The sequence below is a fragment of the Leuresthes tenuis genome, unplaced genomic scaffold (assembly GCF_036924035.1).
Source record: "Leuresthes tenuis unplaced genomic scaffold, fLeuTen1.0.hap1 SCAF_16, whole genome shotgun sequence".
In the NCBI taxonomy this organism is placed as follows: Eukaryota; Metazoa; Chordata; class Actinopteri; order Atheriniformes; family Atherinopsidae; genus Leuresthes; species Leuresthes tenuis.
In genome coordinates this window covers 29,247,112-29,270,144 of record NW_027325370.1, presented here as the reverse complement: position 1 = coordinate 29,270,144, position 23,033 = coordinate 29,247,112, and the positions used below count along the sequence as shown (strand labels likewise).

At 40.0% G+C, this 23,033-nt stretch overlaps 2 protein-coding genes across 6 annotated transcripts in view; one reads left to right on the top strand and one right to left on the bottom strand.

The window, feature by feature from the left end:
* The window catches only part of LOC140271521 (tubulin alpha-1C chain-like), a 366,226-nt gene that overhangs the window by 315,333 nt on the left and 27,860 nt on the right, over window positions 1–23,033 (bottom strand). The window lies entirely within an intron of this gene.
* agap2 (ArfGAP with GTPase domain, ankyrin repeat and PH domain 2) overlaps window positions 1–23,033 on the top strand; it is a 43,223-nt gene that overhangs the window by 9,725 nt on the left and 10,465 nt on the right. For 4 of the 5 annotated variants that reach the window (XM_072366439.1, XM_072366440.1, XM_072366436.1 and 1 more), the window contains exons 2-11: window positions 3,125–3,183; window positions 9,786–9,873; window positions 10,052–10,137; window positions 10,249–10,384; window positions 14,859–14,993; window positions 15,111–15,229; window positions 19,408–19,560; window positions 19,703–19,777; window positions 20,126–20,230; window positions 20,717–20,897. In XM_072366439.1, the coding sequence (XP_072222540.1) occupies window positions 3,125–3,183; window positions 9,786–9,873; window positions 10,052–10,137; window positions 10,249–10,384; window positions 14,859–14,993; window positions 15,111–15,229; window positions 19,408–19,560; window positions 19,703–19,777; window positions 20,126–20,230; window positions 20,717–20,897 (1,137 nt within the window). The remainder of the gene's footprint in view (window positions 1–3,124; window positions 3,184–9,785; window positions 9,874–10,051; window positions 10,138–10,248; window positions 10,385–14,858; window positions 14,994–15,110; window positions 15,230–19,407; window positions 19,561–19,702; window positions 19,778–20,125; window positions 20,231–20,716; window positions 20,898–23,033) is intronic. The other variant, XM_072366438.1, reaches the window with a different exon arrangement.

Below are 23,033 nucleotides of genomic sequence, written 5' to 3'. Positions count from 1 at the left end.
GGATCCAGGATTCTAACTCCCCTGCTATTTTTAAAACTTAGCTAAACTCACCTTTTTTATACAGCATTTAACTAATTTGTTTATCTTTTTCAACTTTATATTTGTATTTTGACTTTGCTCTTATTACTGTTTGTATCAATATGCCAATACTAAATTGCTTTTGTTTTTTTAATGAGTATTGTTACAGTAATCTTAAAAAAAAAAAAAGTTTAATCTTTTTTCTCCCTTATTTCCTATTCTTCTATGGCTTCTATTTCTTTCTATGTCTCATTTCTTCTGAGTTTATTTTTGGGTTACACTTCCAATGCTTTGTAGATAGAGCTGATATTAATTAAGTTCTGGCAACAAATTTAGCTTGCAATACTAATACTGAGTTGCTGGCCCCATGGTCAAATTAAACCCCAGTAGTGTAATAATGTCCTACAAGACCAAAAGCCCTCTAACATGACCTTCTGGTATAAAAAAATTTAAAAAAGCGATGAAAGCAATACCACCACACTGTGTTCTGACTGCCAAGATGAAGGATATTGAATTGCAGTAGTCCCCAATGGTCATTATGACTCACCTTAACACCAAATAAATAAATGAATAAGGAGGATAACTTGCCAAAGAGTTTACATGTGTACTGTGATAGCACATAATTTGAATGAAAAACCTCTTTCGCACATTGGTTGCCCCGATAGAAGACATCTTCTTATGGGTTACACTGCTGTTGCCCTTTGTAATGCTTAGTTTATACGCCTCCATAATGTCGACGGTGTCGATGTAACGTCGTCATTGAGCATTCAAAGTTCTGCATCACACACATCAAACCAGCGTCACAGAATCAGCTGAGTGACTACAGCACTGTTGTTTAGAGTTGTGAGTTTCTTTAAGTGTATAAGCACACTGGAGGCAGTATGGTTTTGCTTGTTTATACTTTACTAACCAGCTCAGAGGCATATCAGCAGCAGATAGACTTCGATCAACTGTTCCACCTCTGCACTTTCACGCATGACATGATGCGTATCCATCCCCGTCTTGTGTCGAAACATGTTTCCCCGTTGAGATCCGTTAAATTTTGTACAGGATATAAATGTCATATCCTTGCTACTAATCATGTGTCACTTATTCTCCCACAACATGATAACAGTTGGAATTTTATGAGAAAATATTAAATTGTAGATTACAGATTATTTGCACAAGTTTGAGTATATAACATAATCTTTCTGTCTGCAGTCTCTATCTTAGTAGAGAGTGGCAGAGTTGTCGTGGGCTATTGTTCCTGCAGCCTACATGACAGTTGAAAAAACAAATTGATCTCACATGTCCAATGATGATCTAAGGAAAAAAAGGTCTAAACGTCTTCCTGATTTAGTTTATTTTGTTCCTGCACTGCATCCTATTTGTCTCTTCTTCAACTTTTCTGGATTTCATTTACCAGGCATGAAAAACTGTTCAAGAATGGCGCCACACAAGTAGCAGCCGGCTGCATTAGCTCTGGACACATCAAGACTAGTCTCTTTTTTTACATTCTTTCAAGATTTCGTAATCAAATTTTTCCCGTGAAAACAGACATTTCTGAAACATTTTTCTACACTGGTTTGATTGCTGTAGTGCTAGAATGATCTCTGCTGGTAACTTTTTCACATCTGTATAACCATCTGTGTAATAAAATGATGCATAACTATGGCAACAGAAAGGTTGGAGGGCATCTAGATTGAGAACCTCAGGGTTACATCTGCCCTTTGTTAAGGATTTGGTCCTGTTGGCTTTTTCAAGCCATGATCTTCAGCGCACACTAGAGTGGTTTGCAGCTGAGTTTAAAGCAGCTCTTCCAAATCCTAGGCTATGGTTCTCAACTGGAAAAAGGTGGAATCTTCTCTCTGGGTTCAGGGTCCTTGCCTCAGGCAGAGGAGTTTAAGTATATTGGGTATCTTGTTCACGATTAATGGTAGGTTGAAGCAAGAAATGGACAGAGGGATTGGGGCTTCATTAGCTGTATTGAGCTGTAAAGCACTGCTCTGGTCCGTTTTGTTGGTAAAGAGGGACTTGAGCCACATAGCAAAGCTTTCAATTAGCTGGTCCACCTTTGTTCCAACCCACACCTATGGTGATGAGTTCTGGGTAGTGACCGAAAGAACGAGGGTGGCTGGGCTGAACCTTAGAGACTGAGTTAGAAGCTTGGCCATGCAGAGGGAACTTGGAGTAGAGTCACTGCTCCTCTGCATCGAAAGGAGTCAGTTGAAGTGGTTTTGGATCTGGTTAGGATGCCTTCTGATTGCCTCCCTTTAGAGGGAGTCCTACGTCCTACTGGGAGGAGGCCCCAGGGCAGACCCAGGACTTGCTGGAGGTATTATATATCCCTTTTCGCCTCGGGATTCCTCAGGAGGAGCTGCAGAGTGTTGCTGGGGAGAGGGATGCCCAGGTTTCTCTCCTGAAACTGTTGCCTCCATGACCAGACCTTGGAAAAGCGGATGACAATGGATGGACAGTTTGTCCAGACTTCATTTTAAATGCAATTTCCATGTGAAATCAAATTGTTTCATGTCAGAGGTTGTGCCTCAGACCTGCTATTATCCCTGTGATGATGGAATATCTGGAATATTTAGTATTAATGCAAATATTTAAGATTAAATTTGTAAAGAGTACTAATTCATAAACTTTGATTATATGGAGTCAACTTTCTGGCAGAAGTGCAGCTAAGGCACATATAACTACTTCAAAATTTGTGCATAACCAATTCCTATTGAGTCTATGCCAGTTCAGTTATCTTGTTAGTCAAGAAACAAAATAATCAATTTGTCATGAATACAGACGTTTTTTGATTAGCCATTGAACAGAACCACTTGAGATGAGCACCTTAAACAGAACACACTGCTGCCTGTCATTTAAAGCACGAAGGAAGGAAAGTGGATAGGATGCGCTATGGTGGCACTTTTATGAAAACCACATTGTTCATGAAGAACATTCATTCATGCTAGCCACCCATGTAATAAGTCAGCTGTAATGCAGCAGATGTGTGCTTGAATAGCACTTTGCGTAGGCTGTTAAGATGGCTGCCTTTTTCACTGTGTATTGTCAAAATCATTAATGTTGTCTGTGTTTTTTCTTCACTGACTGTCTCTGTCTGGCTTTCTTTTAGTAAATATTGCCAACAGCCAGGAGTGGGCACTGAGTAGATCAGTCCCCGAGCTGAGATTGGTGAGTACAAGTTATCGCATCCTCATACCTCCCTACCAATTTACATTGATTAAGAGTATTTATACCTCTACTGGCCATAAAACTGCATCAGGCCTTGGATTTACAATATTTCAGTGACATCAAAGATGTTGTTTTTTCAGAAAGAAAATGTACATGGTTGAAGGACTTTTTTATTTTTGCATAAAACAGGGAGAATAGTAAGTGTCAATAAAACTGCTCATTATTGTTATTATTATTATGCAGTAAATGCATTCAGCTGTCAAGTATACTTTTTTTTGTCTTGGGCTAGATTGCTTAAATAAGATCATGCCCAAAGAGCATCTTTAGGCAGCAGTTGTATTAATATCTTTAAATAAAGTTAAGATAACAAACTGTAGTAATTTTACATTATAAGTAATAGTCCTGCTTTAAAGTTTCCAAAGTAAAGTGGTGTAAAACTGGTCAAAAAGGGTGCACCACTCACTGTTGCTTGTTATTCATGATCAAAGTAATGTAACTTACATGAATGAATTTAACATTTTTGTTGCTTTAAAATCAACCTGAAACAACAGGCCTTAAAAGCCCTTCAAGACTTGAAAGTTGACACTTTTTTAAATCTTGCCAGCAAAAGATACTGATTGTGTCGACATTAGATGAATATTTTTTGGTACAATTAAGCAGTATGCCTAGAATGAGAATAGTAAAAAAAAACAGAAAAGAAAAAGTCTTGTTCTATAATAAGCATTTTGATAAGAGACCAATCAGTATTTCAGGTACTGTGCATGTTAAAATACTTCGACTTGGACTTCCGGTGATGCAAGCAGCCACGTCTTGTCGGAGCTCTGGCACACTTATCCTCCAATATTGGCATTTTTTATTCTTGGTGGCTCAAAGCGCACGAAAAATCGGAGTGACTACTCCGGGTGATGTCCCTGGACCGATTATTGAGCAAACCTGTTGGTAAAATGCCTTCTAAATAACTTTCAAAGAAGAAAGATACGCCTGCGGCCTCCCCACAAGATGACGATGCTACGCTAGCGGCTAACACTTGTGCGGCACCTGATCCGGGTCTGACCAAAGCCCTTGAAGCGATGATAGCGAATATTGCTGTCATGATGGATGAGAAACTAGAAAAGATGCTGCACGATATCACCACAAATATTTCTCAGAGTTTGAAAGAAGTCACTGACCGTGTCTGGGCGGCGGAACAAAGAATTCTAGTGGTGGAAAATGCGTCTACTGATGCTGATCAGCGCTTGCTTGCTTTGGAAAGAACAGCGAAGGAGCTGACAGAGCGACCTGAGGATTATTGGCCTGCAAGAGAAACTCGAGGGGACAAACCCAACACAGTTTATGGAGTCCTGGATTCCCCAGCTCCTACAGCTGGACACCAAAGCGGGCCGCGTCAAGCTGGAGAGGGCGCACAGGCTCCCCGGTCCCCAGACCTCAAGGTTTCCACGCGCAAAGATAGTGAGGTTTTACAACTTCAATGACCGTCAAAGGGTGATGGATGTTGCTAGACGACTCAAAGACATCCGACAGGACGGAGCGAGGATTCACTTCTTCCCCGATTTCGCTGCTGCTACACAGAAAAGACGGCGCGAATACGACCAGGTGCGGAAGAAGCTCCAGAACATCGAGGGAGCTCGTTATGCCATGATCTACCCCGCGTCCCTCAGGATCACAGTGAATGACGCGGTTAAAACTTTTCACTCTCCAGGAGAGGCTTCTGCCGTTGTTGACTCTCTGTAGCTGTCCTGTGATGCGCAGGTGAGGTGTGACACTGTCCTGTGTCACCAGGCGGGCGCTCCACCTGGAGGACTCACAGACCTAATATGTTCCCCGGCGGAAAAAACTGTTGATCCAGACCGGGATATATCTTTCAGAAATGAATACATAAGTATTGGTGTGTATTATTTGGTCATCTATAAATATAAGGGCGGTGTTCATCCATGCCGCACCCGTTAATTACATCCGTGTAAATTACGAGGTGCTTCACGCAGCTTCTTTATGCTTATTCTTATGGAAGCTTGAGGCTCACATGCTCTTAAGATACGGGTCTTGAGAGACAGGACTGAACGTTTCTCTTATATTTTAATTTAAATTTTCTTTATTTATTCTTATTGTTTTTGATAGTATGATTACTTTGACTGCCATCAGGACCAGTGCCCTACCAACTGTGTTTTCTCTTTTTATTTTATTCGCTTTTCTTGGTGGATTTATATAATGGTTATTATTAATGTTACTTAAGAGTGGTAGGGATTGTGTCTGTCTATATTTTCAGCCATTGCTACTTCAACTTACTGTGCCAGATAAGTAAGAAGTGTGCTTGCATTTAGCGTTAGGCAGGGGACCCACCACCTGAAAGGAGGGTTTGAATTTGCTCTCTGTGGTGTGATCTCAAGTTTAGAGGTTCTAGAACGGTTTGTGAAGGACCTAGTGTTAGTCTTTGTAAATAGTTTCATCCCAGGAATGGCCACTGTTTTGTTATGTTATCAGCCCGCTCAGTCCCGTTGCTATACTACTTATGCTGCCCAAAGACATGCCGTATGTGCGCTGTGGATAATGATAAATGTGTGACAGCGATGAGTAGCAACAATTTAAGATATGTTATGTACTTAATTTAACTATGAATATTCCTAGTATTAAACTCTGTACTTGGAATGTACGCATTCATCATCCAGTGAAGAGAAAGAAGATTCTCACCTCTCTCAAAAAAGAAGGAGTGGAAATCGCCCTCACATCGAACTGCCACCTGAATCCGCTAATGGACAGAATGCCTGCAGATCCTAGGGTCCCATCAAAAAGAGCCAGGGCATTAATGGACACATGTGAGGAGTTTGGTTTTCTTGATGTATGGAGAACTGTACACCCTACTTCTAAAGAGTAATTCTAGAATAGATTATCCCTAAGTTATTGCTTTCTTCGGTTGTCTTGTGATACAGGAACTATTTCTATTTCTGATCACAGCCCAGTATTTTTACAGTTGCTCTTTAGCGAGAGACAGTGCTCCTCTAATTTCTGGAGGTTCAATCCACACCTACTAAGTGATCCCAAATTCATTTCTTATTTTAAATCAGAATTGAACATATTCTACGAAATAAATAAAACCCCAGATATAACCCCATCAATATTATGGGAAACCTGTAAGGTCTATGCTAGAGGCCTTATTATCTCCTATGCTAGAAGCAAACAAGGTAAATCTTTAGAAGCCCAATGGGAATTGGAAGGCACACTTGCTGATTTAGAGAAGACGTATGCAAAATATCCCTCTGATATTTGGCTACAAGAGCATCTCTAAATTCTCTTCTTACTCATAGAGCTGAGCAGAGTATTCGATTTGCTAAACAAAGGTTATATGAGTATGGTAATAAACCAAGTAAGTATCTTGCAAGACTAGTGAACAAGAGGACTGACTCTCATACAATTTCATCCATTAAAGACAAAAATGGACATAGTAAGTCTGACACAGTTAATATTTGTAAGGTGTTTAGAGAATTTTATAACCAGCTATATAGCAGTGAGGAACCCCCGGAAGCACAGGACTTGATTGATAGATTTATGTCGAAGCTTACTTTACCTAAACTAACAGAGGAGCAAAAACGGGCTAAACGGACCGATTACGAAGCAGGAGGTTCTAGTGGCATTGCAGACTTTACAATCAGGGAAGTCTCCAGGCCCAGACGGCCTTAGCAGTGAATTCTATAAAGATTTTAAATCGGAGCTTATGGGTCCTTTTTTGGAGATGCTGAACGAATCATTTAATAAAGGCTCTTTACCTAGATCACTTACAGAGGCCAATATTAGCCTCATACTTAGAAAAGGAAAACCAGCTGATGAATGTCCTTCATATCGACCTATCAGTCTCCTGAATGTTGATTTTAAAATCTTATCTAAAATATTAGCGCGGCGTCTTGAGAAGGTTTTGCCCTCCATTATCAACACTGATCAGACAGGGTTCATTATTGGTAGGAACTGAGTAACAACATGAGAAGGTTATTAAATGTAATTCAGCTGTCGCATCAGCGGAGGTTGTCCAGTATGGTGATAAGTCTAGATGCCGAAAAAGCCTTTGACAGAGTTGAATGGCAATTTCTTTTTTCTACCTTAAATGCCTTCGGGCTGGGAGATGCTTTAAGCAGCTGGGTTAGGCTTTTATATAACAGACCACTGGCTGCTGTTCGGATCAATGGCCAGGTCTCATCCGCCTTCCCTCTGGGTAGGGGAACAAGGCAGGGATGCCCTTTATCCCCATTGTTGTTTGCTATAGCGATCGAGCCCCTCGCAGAAGCTATAAGGAATAGCCCAGATATCACTGGAATCTCAGTTGGTCGGAAAGATCATAAAATAGCCTTATATGCTGATGATATATTGCTTTTTTTTTAACTAACCCAACAAAATCTATACCAGCTGTTTTGGAGATAATAAATCAATTTAGTAAATTTTCAGGGTATGAAATAAATTAAAGTCTTGCCGCTGGGCAACTCCTCTCGGCCCATCTCCTGTCCATTTAAATGGTCACCCGCAGGCTTTACTTATCTTGAGATTTTCATCACCCTATCATTAGAAGCAATGTACAAGGCCAACTTTGAACCTCTGTTAAAGCATATATGTGATGACCTGGACAGATGGATATCCCTTCCACTGTCAATGATGGGTAGAATTGCTTTACTCAAAATGAACGTTCTGCCGAGACTACTTTATCACTTTCAAATGGTCCCTATTTTACTTAATAATAAAACAATTAGAAGGGTAAATGGCTGGATCAGTTCATTTATATGGAACAGAAAGAAACCACGACTAAAAATGTCTAACTTGCAAATGTCTGTAGAGCAGGGAGGCTTAGCTGTCCCAAACAATAGGCTCTATCAGCTGGCTGCACAGCTCCAGTACATAGCCGAGTGGATTAATAATGATCCAGATTCGGTGTGGTTAGATCTGGAGTCGGCAAACGCGGGTAATGGCCTCACAGGTGTTTTATTTGCCTTGGACTCAACGAAAACTAAGAATGCTAGGAACAATAACATCATAATTACAACAAGTCTGAAAGCCTGGCAAGCGATAAGAGGGTTGTTCTAAAACATTGTCGTCGCTAGCTCCGATATACGGGAACATGGATTTTGCCCCAGCCTGCTCAGACATGGGATTTAAGATGTGGGAGGAGAGGGGGATTTTAACTCTGGGACATTTATTTGATAAAGGAGGGATGCTTACATTTGAACAAATCCGACAGAAACATGGTCTCCCCAGTAATCACTTCTTCAGGTATCTGCAAATTTGCAACTTCACCCAGAATCAAAGAAGGTATGATTTTAACTGTCAGACTTCACAGATGGAACGTTTACTTCTTGGTAGAGGCAAGAAAGCAGTTCTCGGTCGGGGATATGCTGAGCTCAACTCTGTTAGCAATATGAACCTAGAGTATGTTCGATGTAAATGGAATGCTCATTTAAATCTTACAATAGATGAATCAACATGGTTGGAAATATGGCGACTAGCTAGAGAGATCTCCATATGTAACAGAACCAGAGAGACCCAGTTTAGAATACTACATCGCTTGCAGATTACACCACAGCTCAGACACAAGATGAACCCAAGTTTGTCTGAAAAGTGTTCCAAGTGTCAGGTAGAGGTGGGAAGCTATAGGCACTGTGTGTGGACATGTATCCATGTTGAGGCGTACTGGGGTAAAATTGTTGGCAAACTTAATTAGATTTTTAATGTCCAGCTTGATGCTGATCCTCAGGTTCTGCTCCTCGGCTTGCCCAGTCGTCATATCAAAGGGTCCCATCAAAGAAGGCTGCTCAGTATTCTTACATTTGCTGCTCAGAAAAATATATTGCTTAGATGGATTGATACTGCTCCCCCTACAATTAGGGGATGGCACAAAGTTGTATTTGATTTACTACCAATGGAATACCTAACGTACAGATTCAAATGTAAGATGGATGATTTTAGTAGGATTTGGACCCCTTTCTTTAAGTATGCAGGTAAAAGACTCACAACCATTGTATTAAAAGGGATGTTAGATGGCATTGAGGGGAACTGGCTAACTGATGTTTTTGGATCATAAGGTTGGACATTAATTTATTCATTTGTTTTTAATCTATTCATTTTCATAAAAAAAAACCAGCCTTTTCTCTCTAAATTGACAGTTATTTTCTTTATTACTCTTCTTTCTTTGCTGATATGTATTTGCTGCATCGCTGTCAATATGTATTTGTGTGATGGTGTATATATCTGTATGTATATATACTTTGTTCCCACATCCTCACAGCTTATTTATATAGGGAGATGTTTTTTTTTTTTTGTATTGTACTGTGTATAACACACAAGTAGTCAGATATTTGTTTTTGTGGCCATGTTGTTTTGTTGTTTGTGGTCTGTGTTCATGTCAGAAAAAGTAATAAAAATATTATATATAAAAAAAATACTTCGACTTAAGAGCATGACTGTCCCTTTGACTAACCAACAGTACTTTTTACTTTGCTAATATCATAATGATGTTAGAACACTGCCTGAACATTGTCTGTGACTTATATTTGATGCATTCAGCTGTAAATGTGCCTAGATGGTGAATCTGAATAAAGTGCTTGGTGCTGTATTCTCCCCTCCTCTCTCAGGGCATTCTTGGAAGTCTAAAGAGTGGCAAGTCAGCACTGGTGAACAAATACATCACTGGCAGTTATGCTGCAGTTGAGAAGCCAGATGGTAAAAACAAATGTTGTTCAAAATGTGGTTTATTGATTACAAAGTTTGTTTTTTCCTTTTTTTTGCCTTTTCAAAGTGATATCTGAGCATAAACAGTGGAGTCGGACATATGATGTGGCATCATCCTTGGTGTCTCATGCTATTAAAAATCTTCTCCCACGTTCATTGTACTTGGCAGGTGGAAGGTATAAAAAGGAAGTGCTGGTGGACGGTCAGAGTAATTTATTACTTATCCGGGAAGAAGCTGGACCCCCTAACTCACAGGTACTTCTGAGTGTGTATATGTATGCGTTTGTATGAGAAAGTAATGAGCATGCAAGTTTTTCATTTATTGGGCACAAAGAGCTGACACCTCTGTCTCTTTTGTTCTTCCAGTTCAGCAGCTGGGTTGATGCCGTGATCCTCGTCTTTAGTCTGGAGAATGAAGCCAGTTTCCAGGATCTTTACCAGCTCTACAGCCAACTCAGTACATATCGTTCAGACATACCTGTCATTGTCGTTGGCACCCAAGGTCAGAGTACAAACCACATTAATCGTACTATAAGGCCTTTCTCATCTGGATACCAGACTATGTCAGTTTCCTTTATGTTTTCTTGGTGTCAGTGAACAGCTGTATTATAAGTTAAGTATCAGTCAGTGGGAATACATGCGGGCCATCAGATTGGATTAATGGCTAAATTATAATAAGACTGAGTTATTCAGTTCATGTAGACACCTTAATCTGACAAAAAAACGGATCGGATCAGGTTACTCGCAATTGGATTAAGACCCCGAGATAGCTCTATCCGTCACCTGGAAGTCGAAGGAGATGATATTACTCTTGTCATCGTCGCCGTCGGAAAGAAATAAACAAAGCAATGGAGAATAAGCATGCTCATCACAAACGAAATGTAGAGTTTTGCTCTTCATTCACCATCTTTCTTGAAAACCTGAGTTTGTTGAAATGGGTACAGCGCCACCTATCATACCAGGATATAACATGCGTTGTGCCAGTGATTCGATTCATTCACCGCCATATATCCAAGAATAATTACCTTTGCTCAGATAAGGAGCATAACCCAACTATAGCTATAATCAAGTTAATCTAATCATGTAACCCCACTGAGTCACATGCTGGATTTGATGAAAGCCATAGTATCTAATTTCTCTCTAAGTGCACTTTTTGTTCTCCACATCCCGACGATAAATTTGCTTGAAAAAAACCAGGAAAAAGTCTGTATTGTAAGTCACAGGCATGTAAAAAGATGAACCACTGCATAATCAAAACTGAATGCAAAACTGGATGGCCTACCTGTTTACCCTCCTCTCTGCTGACTGTGTCTGTCCAATAATTATGTGTCACCTACAGAGGCTGCAGGGACATAGAGCAAGAGTAGCTAGCAGACAGCACAACAAGGCCAGGTTCAAACCAGGATCTTTATGCGTGTGTGGGTTGAGCAAAAATTGATTTTTGTTTGGCTCCCATGTTAACGGATTAAAGCATCCACACTCGTTGTGTGAGATGCACATCTTAGCTGTGGCTCAAGCAGAAAAATAGTTGAAACTTGAACCTTCCACATCAAGCACTTCTACAGGCAATAACAGAACAACTGTATCAGTGAAAAAAACAACATGTAGATATAGAAAGAAATCAAACCACAGTCAGTATCAGGAAAGCTTATAATAAAGCTTACAGAGAATACAGAGAATCACCGAGTTTAGCTATTATAGACAATTTTCTGTTTTCATTATTACACCATCAACACAGTGATGTAGCTACATAATGCATTAGTCATTCACTGTGTTTACCACAGTGTTAACCCAAGGGTGTCTCCCTGATCTTCCAGCTGCCCAGGGGTGTGCATGTGCAGGTTTGGCTTTTGGAGGGATCTCTGTGGGAAAGGCATGGGAGCTTGTCAGCTGTGTGGTTTGAAAATCTAGCATTCTCGTACTTTGGGAATACATTGTCCACTGCAACTTTTGTACCAGCGTTAGTTTAAAGATAACCTGCCAGGCTAAGCGTTTTTTTTTATGTTACATAAACTTAGGGCTGAAATTAATGCTAACTGTAATTTTGGTAAATAGTATGTTCAGACTTGAGTTGTCTGCTAAAAGGGTGGCCTTTCTTTTGTAACTTAAATTTGATAAGTCTGAAATGATTTGCAAATCTCATAAACCAATATTTAAGTCACAATAGAACATAGAAAACACATCAAATGTTAAACATGAAACATCAAACTATTTTATGAGAAACATCTGGTTCATTGATGGTTGAAACATGTCTCGAAAAGGTCGGGACAGAGCCATGTTTAGCAATGTGTAGCATCCCCTCTTCTTTTAACAACAGCCCTTAAACACTGGGGCACTGAGGATATCAGTTGCTGGAGTATTGGGACTGGAATGTTGCCCAATCTTGTCTGAAATTGGATTCTAGCCACTCAACAGTCCTGGGTCATCTATGCTGTGTTTTGTGTTTCATAATTCACCAAATGTTTTCAACTTTTTTGTAAGATGTGTTGCTGACGGTTTTCATGAAATAGAAAAATTTCTCACTTTGAAAATTCAATATGTTTCTATGTCCCATTGTGAACACTGATTGGTTGCACATAAAAAATGTAAGTAAGTGCAAAGTATGTGCAAATTAGATACTTAGGCTATGAGAGCTGTTAAGAGAGGAGGTGTTTTTGAAAGAATGAGTCTTCAAGAGATTTTAAAAGTAGAAAAGGAATGTGCATGCTCTGAAAGCATTTGGTTTCTCGTTGCACCATCGTGGAACCACAAATGAGAGCAAGTGGGACCAAAACTGCTCTGTGCGTAGGAGTGGCAGTAAAAGTTGACATTTCTGAGAGGGATAAAGTGGTTGAAAAGGAACATAAACCTGCAGAACTGAGTTTATATAGCTGAACATACATCCCAGAAATTACTCTGAAGGTAAACATAAGACACCATAAACTAACTCAGTCAGAGATTAAGAAGTGGAATCTGAATGCAGATTCAGGGTAACAGTTTATTTTGTGGGCTGATTGCAAGACAGGGAATTTAAGTGAGTGTTTTGCAGGGGCATGTATGTCACTACAAGGGGTAATAACTTTCACAGCTCTGGGGAAGAAGCTGTTTCTGGGCCTGAGAGAGATCCTGATAAAGTGGTTCTTATGAAAAGAACAGTCACTTTTTTAAAAATAAGTAAATCTGACTGTCATCAGCATAACAATAAAATCATATACCATATTTCCTTAGGATGGATCCAAGGGGGAACGTGTAGAGAAATAAAATTGGCCCAAAGGGGCTGAAGAAGAAACAGTCACTCAGGCTGACAGCAAAGCTTTCGTCAGGTGAAAAAAACTTAGACCATTCTAGTGCAGTGCCTTTAGTACAGACACAGTGGTCCAGGTGAGACAAAAGTATACTGTGGTCAGTTTTATCAAATGCTGCTAAGATGTCTAAGACCCTGTGGCAAGATGATGAGATGCGGACATTTGTCCTTGCTCTGACACACTAAGAAAATGCAGTGTGGTTTGAATCAAACTGTGAGTGTGCCTTTTCTTTTATACGTATTTCAGAAAGTTTGGATAAAGGATGTGGTGGTATATTGTGTCAAAAGCTGCTGATTGGTCTCACAAGATAAGAACCAAGGACTGCAGCAGATCTAGCTGTTATTATATAAGGCGCTATATAAGTACAGTCCATTTACCATTTGTAAAGTAATCACTCTTATAGACTAAGTAGAATCAAGTGATTGTTCTGTCAGAGGAAATCTGAAGTCTATTTAAAATCAATGTCTCGACAACCATACATTGGAAGATAGGTAATTAGACCCACAAGAGTTCTCAATTTGAAAGAGGTTGAGAAAAGGCCTTTTGGCAACTGTTGTTCTCTAAGGCTCTTTGAATGCAGTTGGGAACTTGCCAATAATGCATTTAGTACTTGTGTGAGTGCTTCTACAATGGTAGGAAATTTGGTCTGGAGTATTAGGAATTGTGTCTTACAGATATGTAGCTTGATGGCTGTAAGGAGTTTTGTTGCCACACTCTCAGTGAGAGTTTATTATTTTAACTTCTCGTATCAAGTCAGAGGATCATATCAAGTCAGAGTAACTGTATAAACTGAACTGTGTAAAAACTAGTCTAAATTTTAGAATAATTAGGCAGATATTCGTTAAGGATGGTAATGTTAGCCAATTTTAAACTTGTCTACTTCAAGACTTTTTAGTGTACACTCCAGAAAAAAAACTTTATTGACAGACACTGACAGTGTAAAAGTTTTGTATATCTATTATCCAACTCACATCAGCCACCCAATAGTGCAATGCATGGACAACCATTGGATTGGAATAGTGCACCTTTCAATCAATGGTGGAAAGTTGTATATCAGACTCACAGAGTTGACATTGATGGAACATCAAAATAAATGCCAAAAACAGACTGAGACACAGAGTATCAGAGGATTTTTTTTCATACTAGTTACTTTGTACGGAAGTGTGCACTTTTCACCAGTCTGACTGTGCCTGTCAGTAAAAATGTACAGATAAATTCAGAAAAAATAAGAATAAATGATTGCCAGATATTTATACTGTGAGTTATTTATTGAAGTGCCTTGAATTTAGAAAATAGAAATTGAGACTTTATTTCAAATATATCAAAATGTAATAGATATATAATGTGCTAATAAGAGAGAACAAGCAAGATGACACAATGAACAGAGAATTTAAGGAGATACTTATCTTGACAATGAGGATCGGGATGGATGGGCAGTAATGCAAAGGGAGACTTGATTGATAAATGAAAGCAACTGCCAAACAAATGAACATCAGACTTAAAGACCTCCATGTAACTGGCAGTTTACTTTCAAATGGCTGATTTAGCTTGTGGAATAAACTTGTACATGAAACATGGTACAGTGGATTGACCCAGAACATGGTAAAATATTAGTGTTAATATCATACAGACTTGGCCTGTCTCATCTTAATTAATAATTTTTCTCACTTTCACTGTGGTTTGTTTATTCAGATAAAATAAGCAGCACCAACCCTCGTGTGATTGAGGATCAGAGAGCCAGACAGTTGTGTATTGATGTACGTCACTCACTGTTTTATGAGACTTGTGCCACATATGGGTTCAATGTTGACAGAGTGTTTTCAGAAGGTGAGTTGACTCTCATTTTATTAGTAATGTCAAAACACACAAAAGCAAAAATAATGATTCACAAAGAGTAGAAATGAAATAACTAACTAATCTAATTTTGGATGTGTTTTTTTTCAGCTGCCCAGAAGATTGTTGCTCACAAGAAGCAGACAGCACTGCAGGCTTGCAAATCTCTGCCTAACTCCCCCGGTCACTCTGGAGGCTCCACACCTGGATCTGCGTCATTCCCTGGACAGGTACTATGTCCTCACAATTTCAGTTTCTATGAGTCAAGATGAACATTTTCCTCAGCTCTTTACAAGGCACAGCTGTACAGTATATCAAACATTAAATAACACAAAACATTTTCCAGTAATATCTTCAAATACAATAAACAAGTTCAATCATTGATACCAATTGAAATAATCTAATTCAGAATTAAAGTTCTACATCAGTTTAATTAATAGATTAAATGTTTTCTGTGAGGGTATTAAATAGTGGAATCAAATCAAAGAAACAAATAACTTTAAAGCACTTTTACACAACATGCCACTTTCATCCATTCACACACACATACTAATACAACACTTTAAAATCTATTCAGTGTGCCAAGGGTATGATTTGATTTTTCTCTGTCACACACACTCACACACAAACGAATGCACCAGAGGCAATGTAGGACTCAGTGTGTCTTGTTTGTCTAGTCAAGTTACATGGAACCTGGGTTTTGAGTGGCAGAAGACTCCTCTTCCTCCTGAGAAAGAGCTGCTTTAGTATCATGCATACACATTAAATGTTTTTACAACATAAACTTAAAGAAAGAAGTATCCTCATAGGGCTGCCAGGAGTGACTACAACCCATTCATGCTTAGTTTATGCTTCTCCGTAACGTCGAGCATTCGAAGTTCTGCGTTGAGGGAACGCGTTGCTCTGCAATTCACCGTGCTGCTCGGGGGTGTGGCTGTGTGTTTGTGTGGTTCAGGGGTTACAGCCGAATCCTTGCTTTTTCTTCCGGTCACATTTGACAGCAGTAAACAATGGCAACCAAGGTGGAGAAGCTGTATTTGCAGTTGGAGCTCATCAATATTGAAGAACAAATGCTTATATTGCGCAGGCGACAGAGAAGACGTTTGCGGAGGTGGTCTGTGCGGCCACTAAACCGGTCAAGGCTGGGAACGGGTGAATTTACAACACTGGTTCACCCACTGAGGGACCTGGATGAACAAATGCACTTTCGATACTTTTAAATGTCAACGGGACGATTTGACGAGCTTCTTTGCCGTGTACAGCCATTAAGACTGGAAAAAGCAACTGCCGGAAATTTTGTTCTGAGCGGACCAATCACAGCCCTTACGGTCCGCGTCAACGCAACATGTTTCTAAAGTGATATTTGGTAAGGCACAAAAGTGTGAAGCTCTCATTGAATTAGAACAAGTTATATATGATCACACTTTGACTTGTTTGGCTGAAAAGAACATCCACTAATAAAACATTTTGTGGTCCCATCCAAATGTCTTTAACTTCTAAGAGTTGCAACCAGTAACCAAGCTCCATCATATCTTAGACTATGTTCACACTGTAGGTCCTACTGCTCAGTTCCAATTTTTTTTGCTGAGATCTGATTTTTTTTTTTTTTTTTGCGTGATAGCTCACAATTAATTTAAATACCACTGTCATCAGACTCCAGTGAGAACAGTCTATGGCCCTGAAATCACCCGCATGCGCAGAAGATGTATTGTCAAACGCAGCGCACTGCATTTACAGAATTAAATATGGATGCTACACATGCTAGCATGTGTGTCTTAATTCTGAATTCCAGAACCCAAAGAAACACAAGAGAGGATCAAATCAGGATTACAGCAGTGGCATGAGATGAATGAAAATATTTGCAGTCGGGGAAAATATCAAGCGCAAAGACTTGCAGATCTAGATTATTTCTCTGCCAAACTCACCAGAGACAAGTCAAGAAGCGATGTGGAAAATGAGAAAAGATAGCAAAAACTTTGACAAATGCACAAATCATGGACAAATAGAGAGGCATACCCTAGATATGACTATCCTTGTTCCTGCTCCCTGTACTTTCACGCACTTGCTTGCTCAAAATGAATTGATTACGATTATTGCAACTGCACCTACAGCATTACTTATATGAAAGTCAGCCTGGTGGGAGAGGGACAGAACAGAAGAGAATTGTAGAAAACGTGGATCAGACTGATTGGCTAGACGGCCCAAAGCAGTCCAGCACAAAGTCCATGAGATGGGAGGGCAGTCGCTGGTGCCGCCTCCATGGCTGTTACAGTTTCCCATTGGGAGATGAGTGTCCCTGATTCTGCTGCTGTGGTTCATGCTCATTCTGTTTGATTTGGGGTACCCAAGGCTGATAGGATGCGAGCCTGACCCAGTGAAGGACCACCACCCAATCACACCCCACCAGCCTCACCTGCTAAGTCCCTTTGATCAGTCTTTTTAGCATAGTGCATGAACCATTTCAGTGTTTCATGAGCTTGGGTGAAAGTCTATTCTTGTGGTTTGGGCAGTACATCCATAAATACGCATCAACTTCTGCTGAACTATTGTTTCTGCCAAGGCTTGGTGGCCAGCTCGTGAACAGCTCTGAGCCAATCTCAAAACTTGGCCCAATTCTGAGCCAAGTTTTGCAAATGCTTTAGTCTAAGTCTCCCTGCTGCCTCTGCCTCTGGGCGGGACCCAAATGCCAGTTCCACTGGGGTGCAAAGTTCCCTCTCAAATACGAGGGCTTCGGGACGCACCAGATGGACTCTTGCACAGCAGTGCAATAAGGAAGTGCAACTGTCGTTCTGTCACTTGCTAGTAAGGATTGCCAGTTGAGTGGCCAAGGTGCAGTTGAACCAGCCAGTGAGTCTTTTTGACTTCTGCCGACAGAGCCTCCTGGAACACTTCAGCTTCGATGTTCCTCCCCTGGTCAATGAGCAGCTCCTCAGGAACCCCGAACGAATAGAACATTTTATTCAACACTTCTTATGTGGTTCCTGCACTCTGATCTAGAAGTTGGTGACTATATCTAGCCACTTGATGAGGTACTCACCAAGTGGCCAGATATAGTCACCAAGATTTAACGATTCCTGGCATTGGTGGTGGGAAAAGGACCAAGGATGTTCACTCTCAGTCACGCCAATGTGGTGTAGCTGCAGTGGAATGCAAGTGACTAGCCATTCCTTCACTGTGGCAATCTTCACAAGGTCAGTGCTAACACCAACTGTACTAACTACATGACGAAGGACAGCAGTCCTGCTGGAACAGGAGATGCGGTTTCAACCCAGTCTGGCGAATGGCCTAGGACACATTCCTCAGATTGGCCAGTGAAACCTCAAAATCCACAGCATGCACCAACAAATCATCATGGTACACTACACACTTGCTGCTGGGAATGTCCCCCATCATCCATTCCATTAGTCTCTTAAAAGTGGTTTGTACTTTACACTGTCCAATTTGCATTGCCTTGAATTGCCAATTTTCCTTATCCTATGGAGTAGGCGGTCTTGGTTCTATTGGTTCTACTGTCGCTGGTCGCTGTCCAGAACCTCGCACATAGAGTGTGGCCCTGGAAACATCGCACTGGCTTTACGTCTTCAGCCTGTCAGAACCAGTGATGGATAGTCCTGTTTCCCACCATTACTGACAGTAGACGCTCACCTTTCATCTCCGTGATACGGAGCTTGGTGTGCTCCCATCTGTTGGGTTTTGTTCGATCTGAATCTGGCAGTGTCCCAGATCAAGATAAGAGAAATAGTGGCCCAGATGTCCACTAGTGCTCTGCAAGGGACCCCTTGAATGCAGTAGTGCACATATAATCCATGGAGAACTCTTAGGTGGCGAATACGACCTTGTGATGACTGAAGGGACAGGGGACAGAGGTTGGGGCAGAATTGTGTGATGTGGCCTCTCTCACTACAGTTGGTGATATCAAATCACCAGTGCTGGCAGAAACTAGCAGCATACTGTGTGTATTTTATGACATATTGGACACTGTTTCTCTATCATTGGTGCCTTCTTATTGTGAAAATGTTGCAATTGTTGTCTTTGAATTATTTATAAAATGTAATGAAGTAATCCTTGATACACCCCCCCCCCCCCCCCCGGACTTAGAGGATTAAATATAACAAGTTTGGTTCTCTTTCTGTAATTTATATGGTGAAGTATTCAACTTGAGGAAGAGATATGCTCAAAATAATCTGTAAAACTGGAATCTAATTTTACACACCATCGTAAACATCCTTTATGACATCCTCTATCACAGTTCCCCTCGTTCTTAGTAATCAACAAGTCATGCTGTCAATCTTCATCCACTTTATGTAGATCTGTTTCATCTTTGAACTCACACTCATCTCCATTCCCATGTTTCTCCTCTGCATCCTAAATTCATGACCCCACTCTCCTCCTTCACTGCTCCTCTTAGGCCAGTAATGGCCCCGGTAGTGGCTATGCATACTCCCTCCCCTCCACCCCTGTGGTTGGTCACAGAGAGCTGCGGGTTGCTCAGGTGGAGGGGGGAGGCAATGTCAACTCACGTTCGCTGAAGAGCATCCCAAGACGGCCCTCCCTCTTTAAGGTCAGTCACTACCAACTGTTGGTGTCTCATACCTTTGAGTCTCCTATCATTTCAATAACATTTCACTCCATTCATCCATCTCAGACTGTTCCAGCTGAAACCATGTTTTTTAAACATTTCCCTGCTGTTGGATTTGTTACAGAACCGGGATACAGATAAAAAAGCTGGTGATCCTAAAGGAGACCTGAGTAGCGTGAGGGGTGTTCCAATCAAACAGGTATGATAGTGTATCATTACTAACAAAGGATGTGGTGGAGCTGAGTATGGCTTTGCTACCAGAACAATATTATTTGTCAATTCTTTTTTTCAGAAACAATAATGTAACATAAAACGCACTTCTCTGTTTATTTCATCTTACATTAGCAGCAGCACAAGAATTCAGTTGTTTTATCCATTTTAACCTTTCTTGGGACTCTTCTATTTGTATAAGTGCTCTTGGCTTTTGCTGTTTTGTTCAAGTCTTTTTGAATGATGCCACACTTTGAAGAAGTTGTATTTAAAATGTAGGCATATTCAGAGGGCAACGTGTCATGACTGCAGTGACCTTTGTGTTTGTCTTCAACAGAGCATTCTGTGGAAGAGGAGTGGTAGCTCTCTAAATAAGGAGTGGAAGAAGAAATATGTCACCCTGTCCAACAATGGCTCACTGTCTTATCACTCCAGCTCCAGTGTAAGGAAACAACACCACACAATCAATACAGCAGTAAAACATAGGAAAGCCTCAGCAAATAGGCAAATGTTCACAGAGAAGATGACATCTGCCAATTTACACATTCAACAAAATGAGACATTCTTATTACTTCTGACCCATCATTAGAATAACTATGCATAATTGTCACTTTAATAAGATGAGCCTTTGCCTCAAATAGGCACAGACACCCTGTTTTTTGTTTAGAGGAGATATACGATACATTGAAAATACATAAGCAATATTCCACAACAACTTGTAGAAGGAGATAGCGGGACTATTTAGACATCGCTGCAGCAGCACTTTACAAACTCCAAATCCCCTCTACCTGGCATTCAGATTATACAGGCTGACAAAGATTGCAGAAAGAGCAGCGACAGAAAAGGAGGAGTTGCTGCAGTACTTGTTGACAGTATATGGTATCATTCATGACGTGTTACTTAGCAATATATATTTTTTCATTTTTAGGACTGTACACAGAATATCCATGGAAAGGAAATTGACCTGTTGCGTGTGACTGTCAAAGTTCCTGGAAAGCGTCCTCCGAGAGCTGTTGCACCCACAGGTCCTTCACCTGTCCCCCCAGGAACCTTATCTGGTGTTAATGGTCTGAGTAAGGAACTATCAGCAGCTGATAGTACCACCACAGGTAATTCTTCTTGTGTACATGTAAACTGAGTGCACCTGTCACTGAAACTTGTTCAGTGATTTTTCTTTATAAGGGCTGATGTCATTCTGTATTTTTCATACTGTCAACTCATCTCATTGACAGAAAGATACAGCACTTTCTGATTGATATATGCTGTCTGTGGCTCTCAGCTCCAAACATATTATTTGTCTTCAGATGTATGATTTTAAGTCTTTAAAAGACTGATTAGTTTTCCAAAACAGGAAATCACTGATTTTGAATACTGTTAAAAACAAGATTAAGGTGTGCATTTTTGACCATTTCAGTCTTTTAAAATGTTTTCTTTTAAAATCATTATTCATAAAGATTTCCTGTTTGTGAGTTAGGACCTGTGACGCTACCAAACACGCAAAAGAGAATTAAGTGTGTTTCATGTAGTTTGATAGATTTTCAACTCTTCATTTTCAGTTTTCTTAGCATTTCTTGGCAGAAAAGAAAATAAAGTGACCATAAAGACTCTTACACTGGTTTTTCAAATTAGATTTACATCATTATGCATGTTTCTCCTGAAATTGATGTTTGGAACTGAAGGAGTTCAGAAGCACAGGCTGTTGCAACATTACCGATGGATACCATTTATAAAAAAGAATTAAATATTGACAAAGGAGTGCTTATAAACCAATAACAGTAACAAGCAACGTTATTCAACACTCACTGCATTGGATTCATCATTGAATAATGATGATTGAATAATTGAATAATTTTGCTAGTGTCTACAGCATGTGTCTTGCACATCCTCGAAGTCTGGTTCTGCACAACACCCTTCTAAAAGCACTTTCTACTTAGAGATTGAGGAGAATAGATATTAAAGGATTACATTTATAGTGCCTAACTAACAGAACTGAATTTCACCACAACAAATTTAAAACATAGTTCGAAATAAATAACCACAGCTCATGTGACATGAAATCCGTAACTGTTAAATATGGCACAATATTCACACTGCTGTGTGAATTATGATTTAGAATAGAGTGCAATGATTTGCAAATCTCATAAATTAATGTTTTTATTCAGAATAAAACATAGAAAAACACCTAAAATGATATGTCATATGAAGATGAGATGTCAGCTCATTTGAAATCCGATAACAGCAGCACATCTCAAATAGGTTGGGAACAAAAGTTGGGAAGGTTTGTGGTACTAAAAAGAAACAGTTTTACAACATGTTGCAATTTCTTAAATGAACTGTTACATCAGTTACATGATTGGTTATAAAAAGAGCACCTTAGAAAGGCAGAGTCTCTTAGAATTAAAGATGGGTAGTGGGAGCTTTAGCAATTTGCAAATAATTGCGTCTACAAATGATGAGGATTGCGTATATTTGTACGTAGATAATATGAAAAGATTCACAAGTAATCCAGGCAAAAATCAATAACTGATGCCAGTGGTCCTCAGGCCCTCAGGCAGCTCTGCATTAAAAACAGGCACGATTCAGAAAGACTTCCAAAAATGATTGTCTGTGTACCCAGTTTGTCCTGCCATCCAGGTTAAAGCTTTATCATAGAAAGAAGACTGCCAGCTTTCTTAGCCCAAAGCTCATTTAACATGGATTTAGGGTAAAAATCGTAGATGCTAAATCCTCCAGACTAAAGAAGAGCGGGACCATCCAACTTGTTTTTGTTGGTCAGTGCAAACGCCTGCATCTCTGATGGTATGGGAGTGCATTAGTCATTAGTCAGAACTGGGAACTTGAACTTGAAAAAAATGCAAAATACAGGAAAGAAGAACCAGGAGGTTGGTGGATTCTATCCCTTGTAGTGTAAAACTGTGAATCACCTAGAATCTTATAGAGACAGAAAAGAATGCGAAAACATTCCACTCCCATAGGTCATACAGCTGGGCTCCTCAGTTCACTTATGTTTAAGGAGTGATGTTAAAAGAAAAGGGGATGCTTAACATCGGTAACATGTCCCTGTTCCACATATTTTGAGATGTTCTGCTGCCATCAAATTCAACATGAACTAATAATTTTTCACTTTCAACATTTTATTTTTTTTCAATTTGCTATTGTAAATGAAATATTGATCTATGAGATTTGCAAATTATTGCACTGTTTTTATATACAATTTACACAGCAACTCAACTTTGAGTAAATTT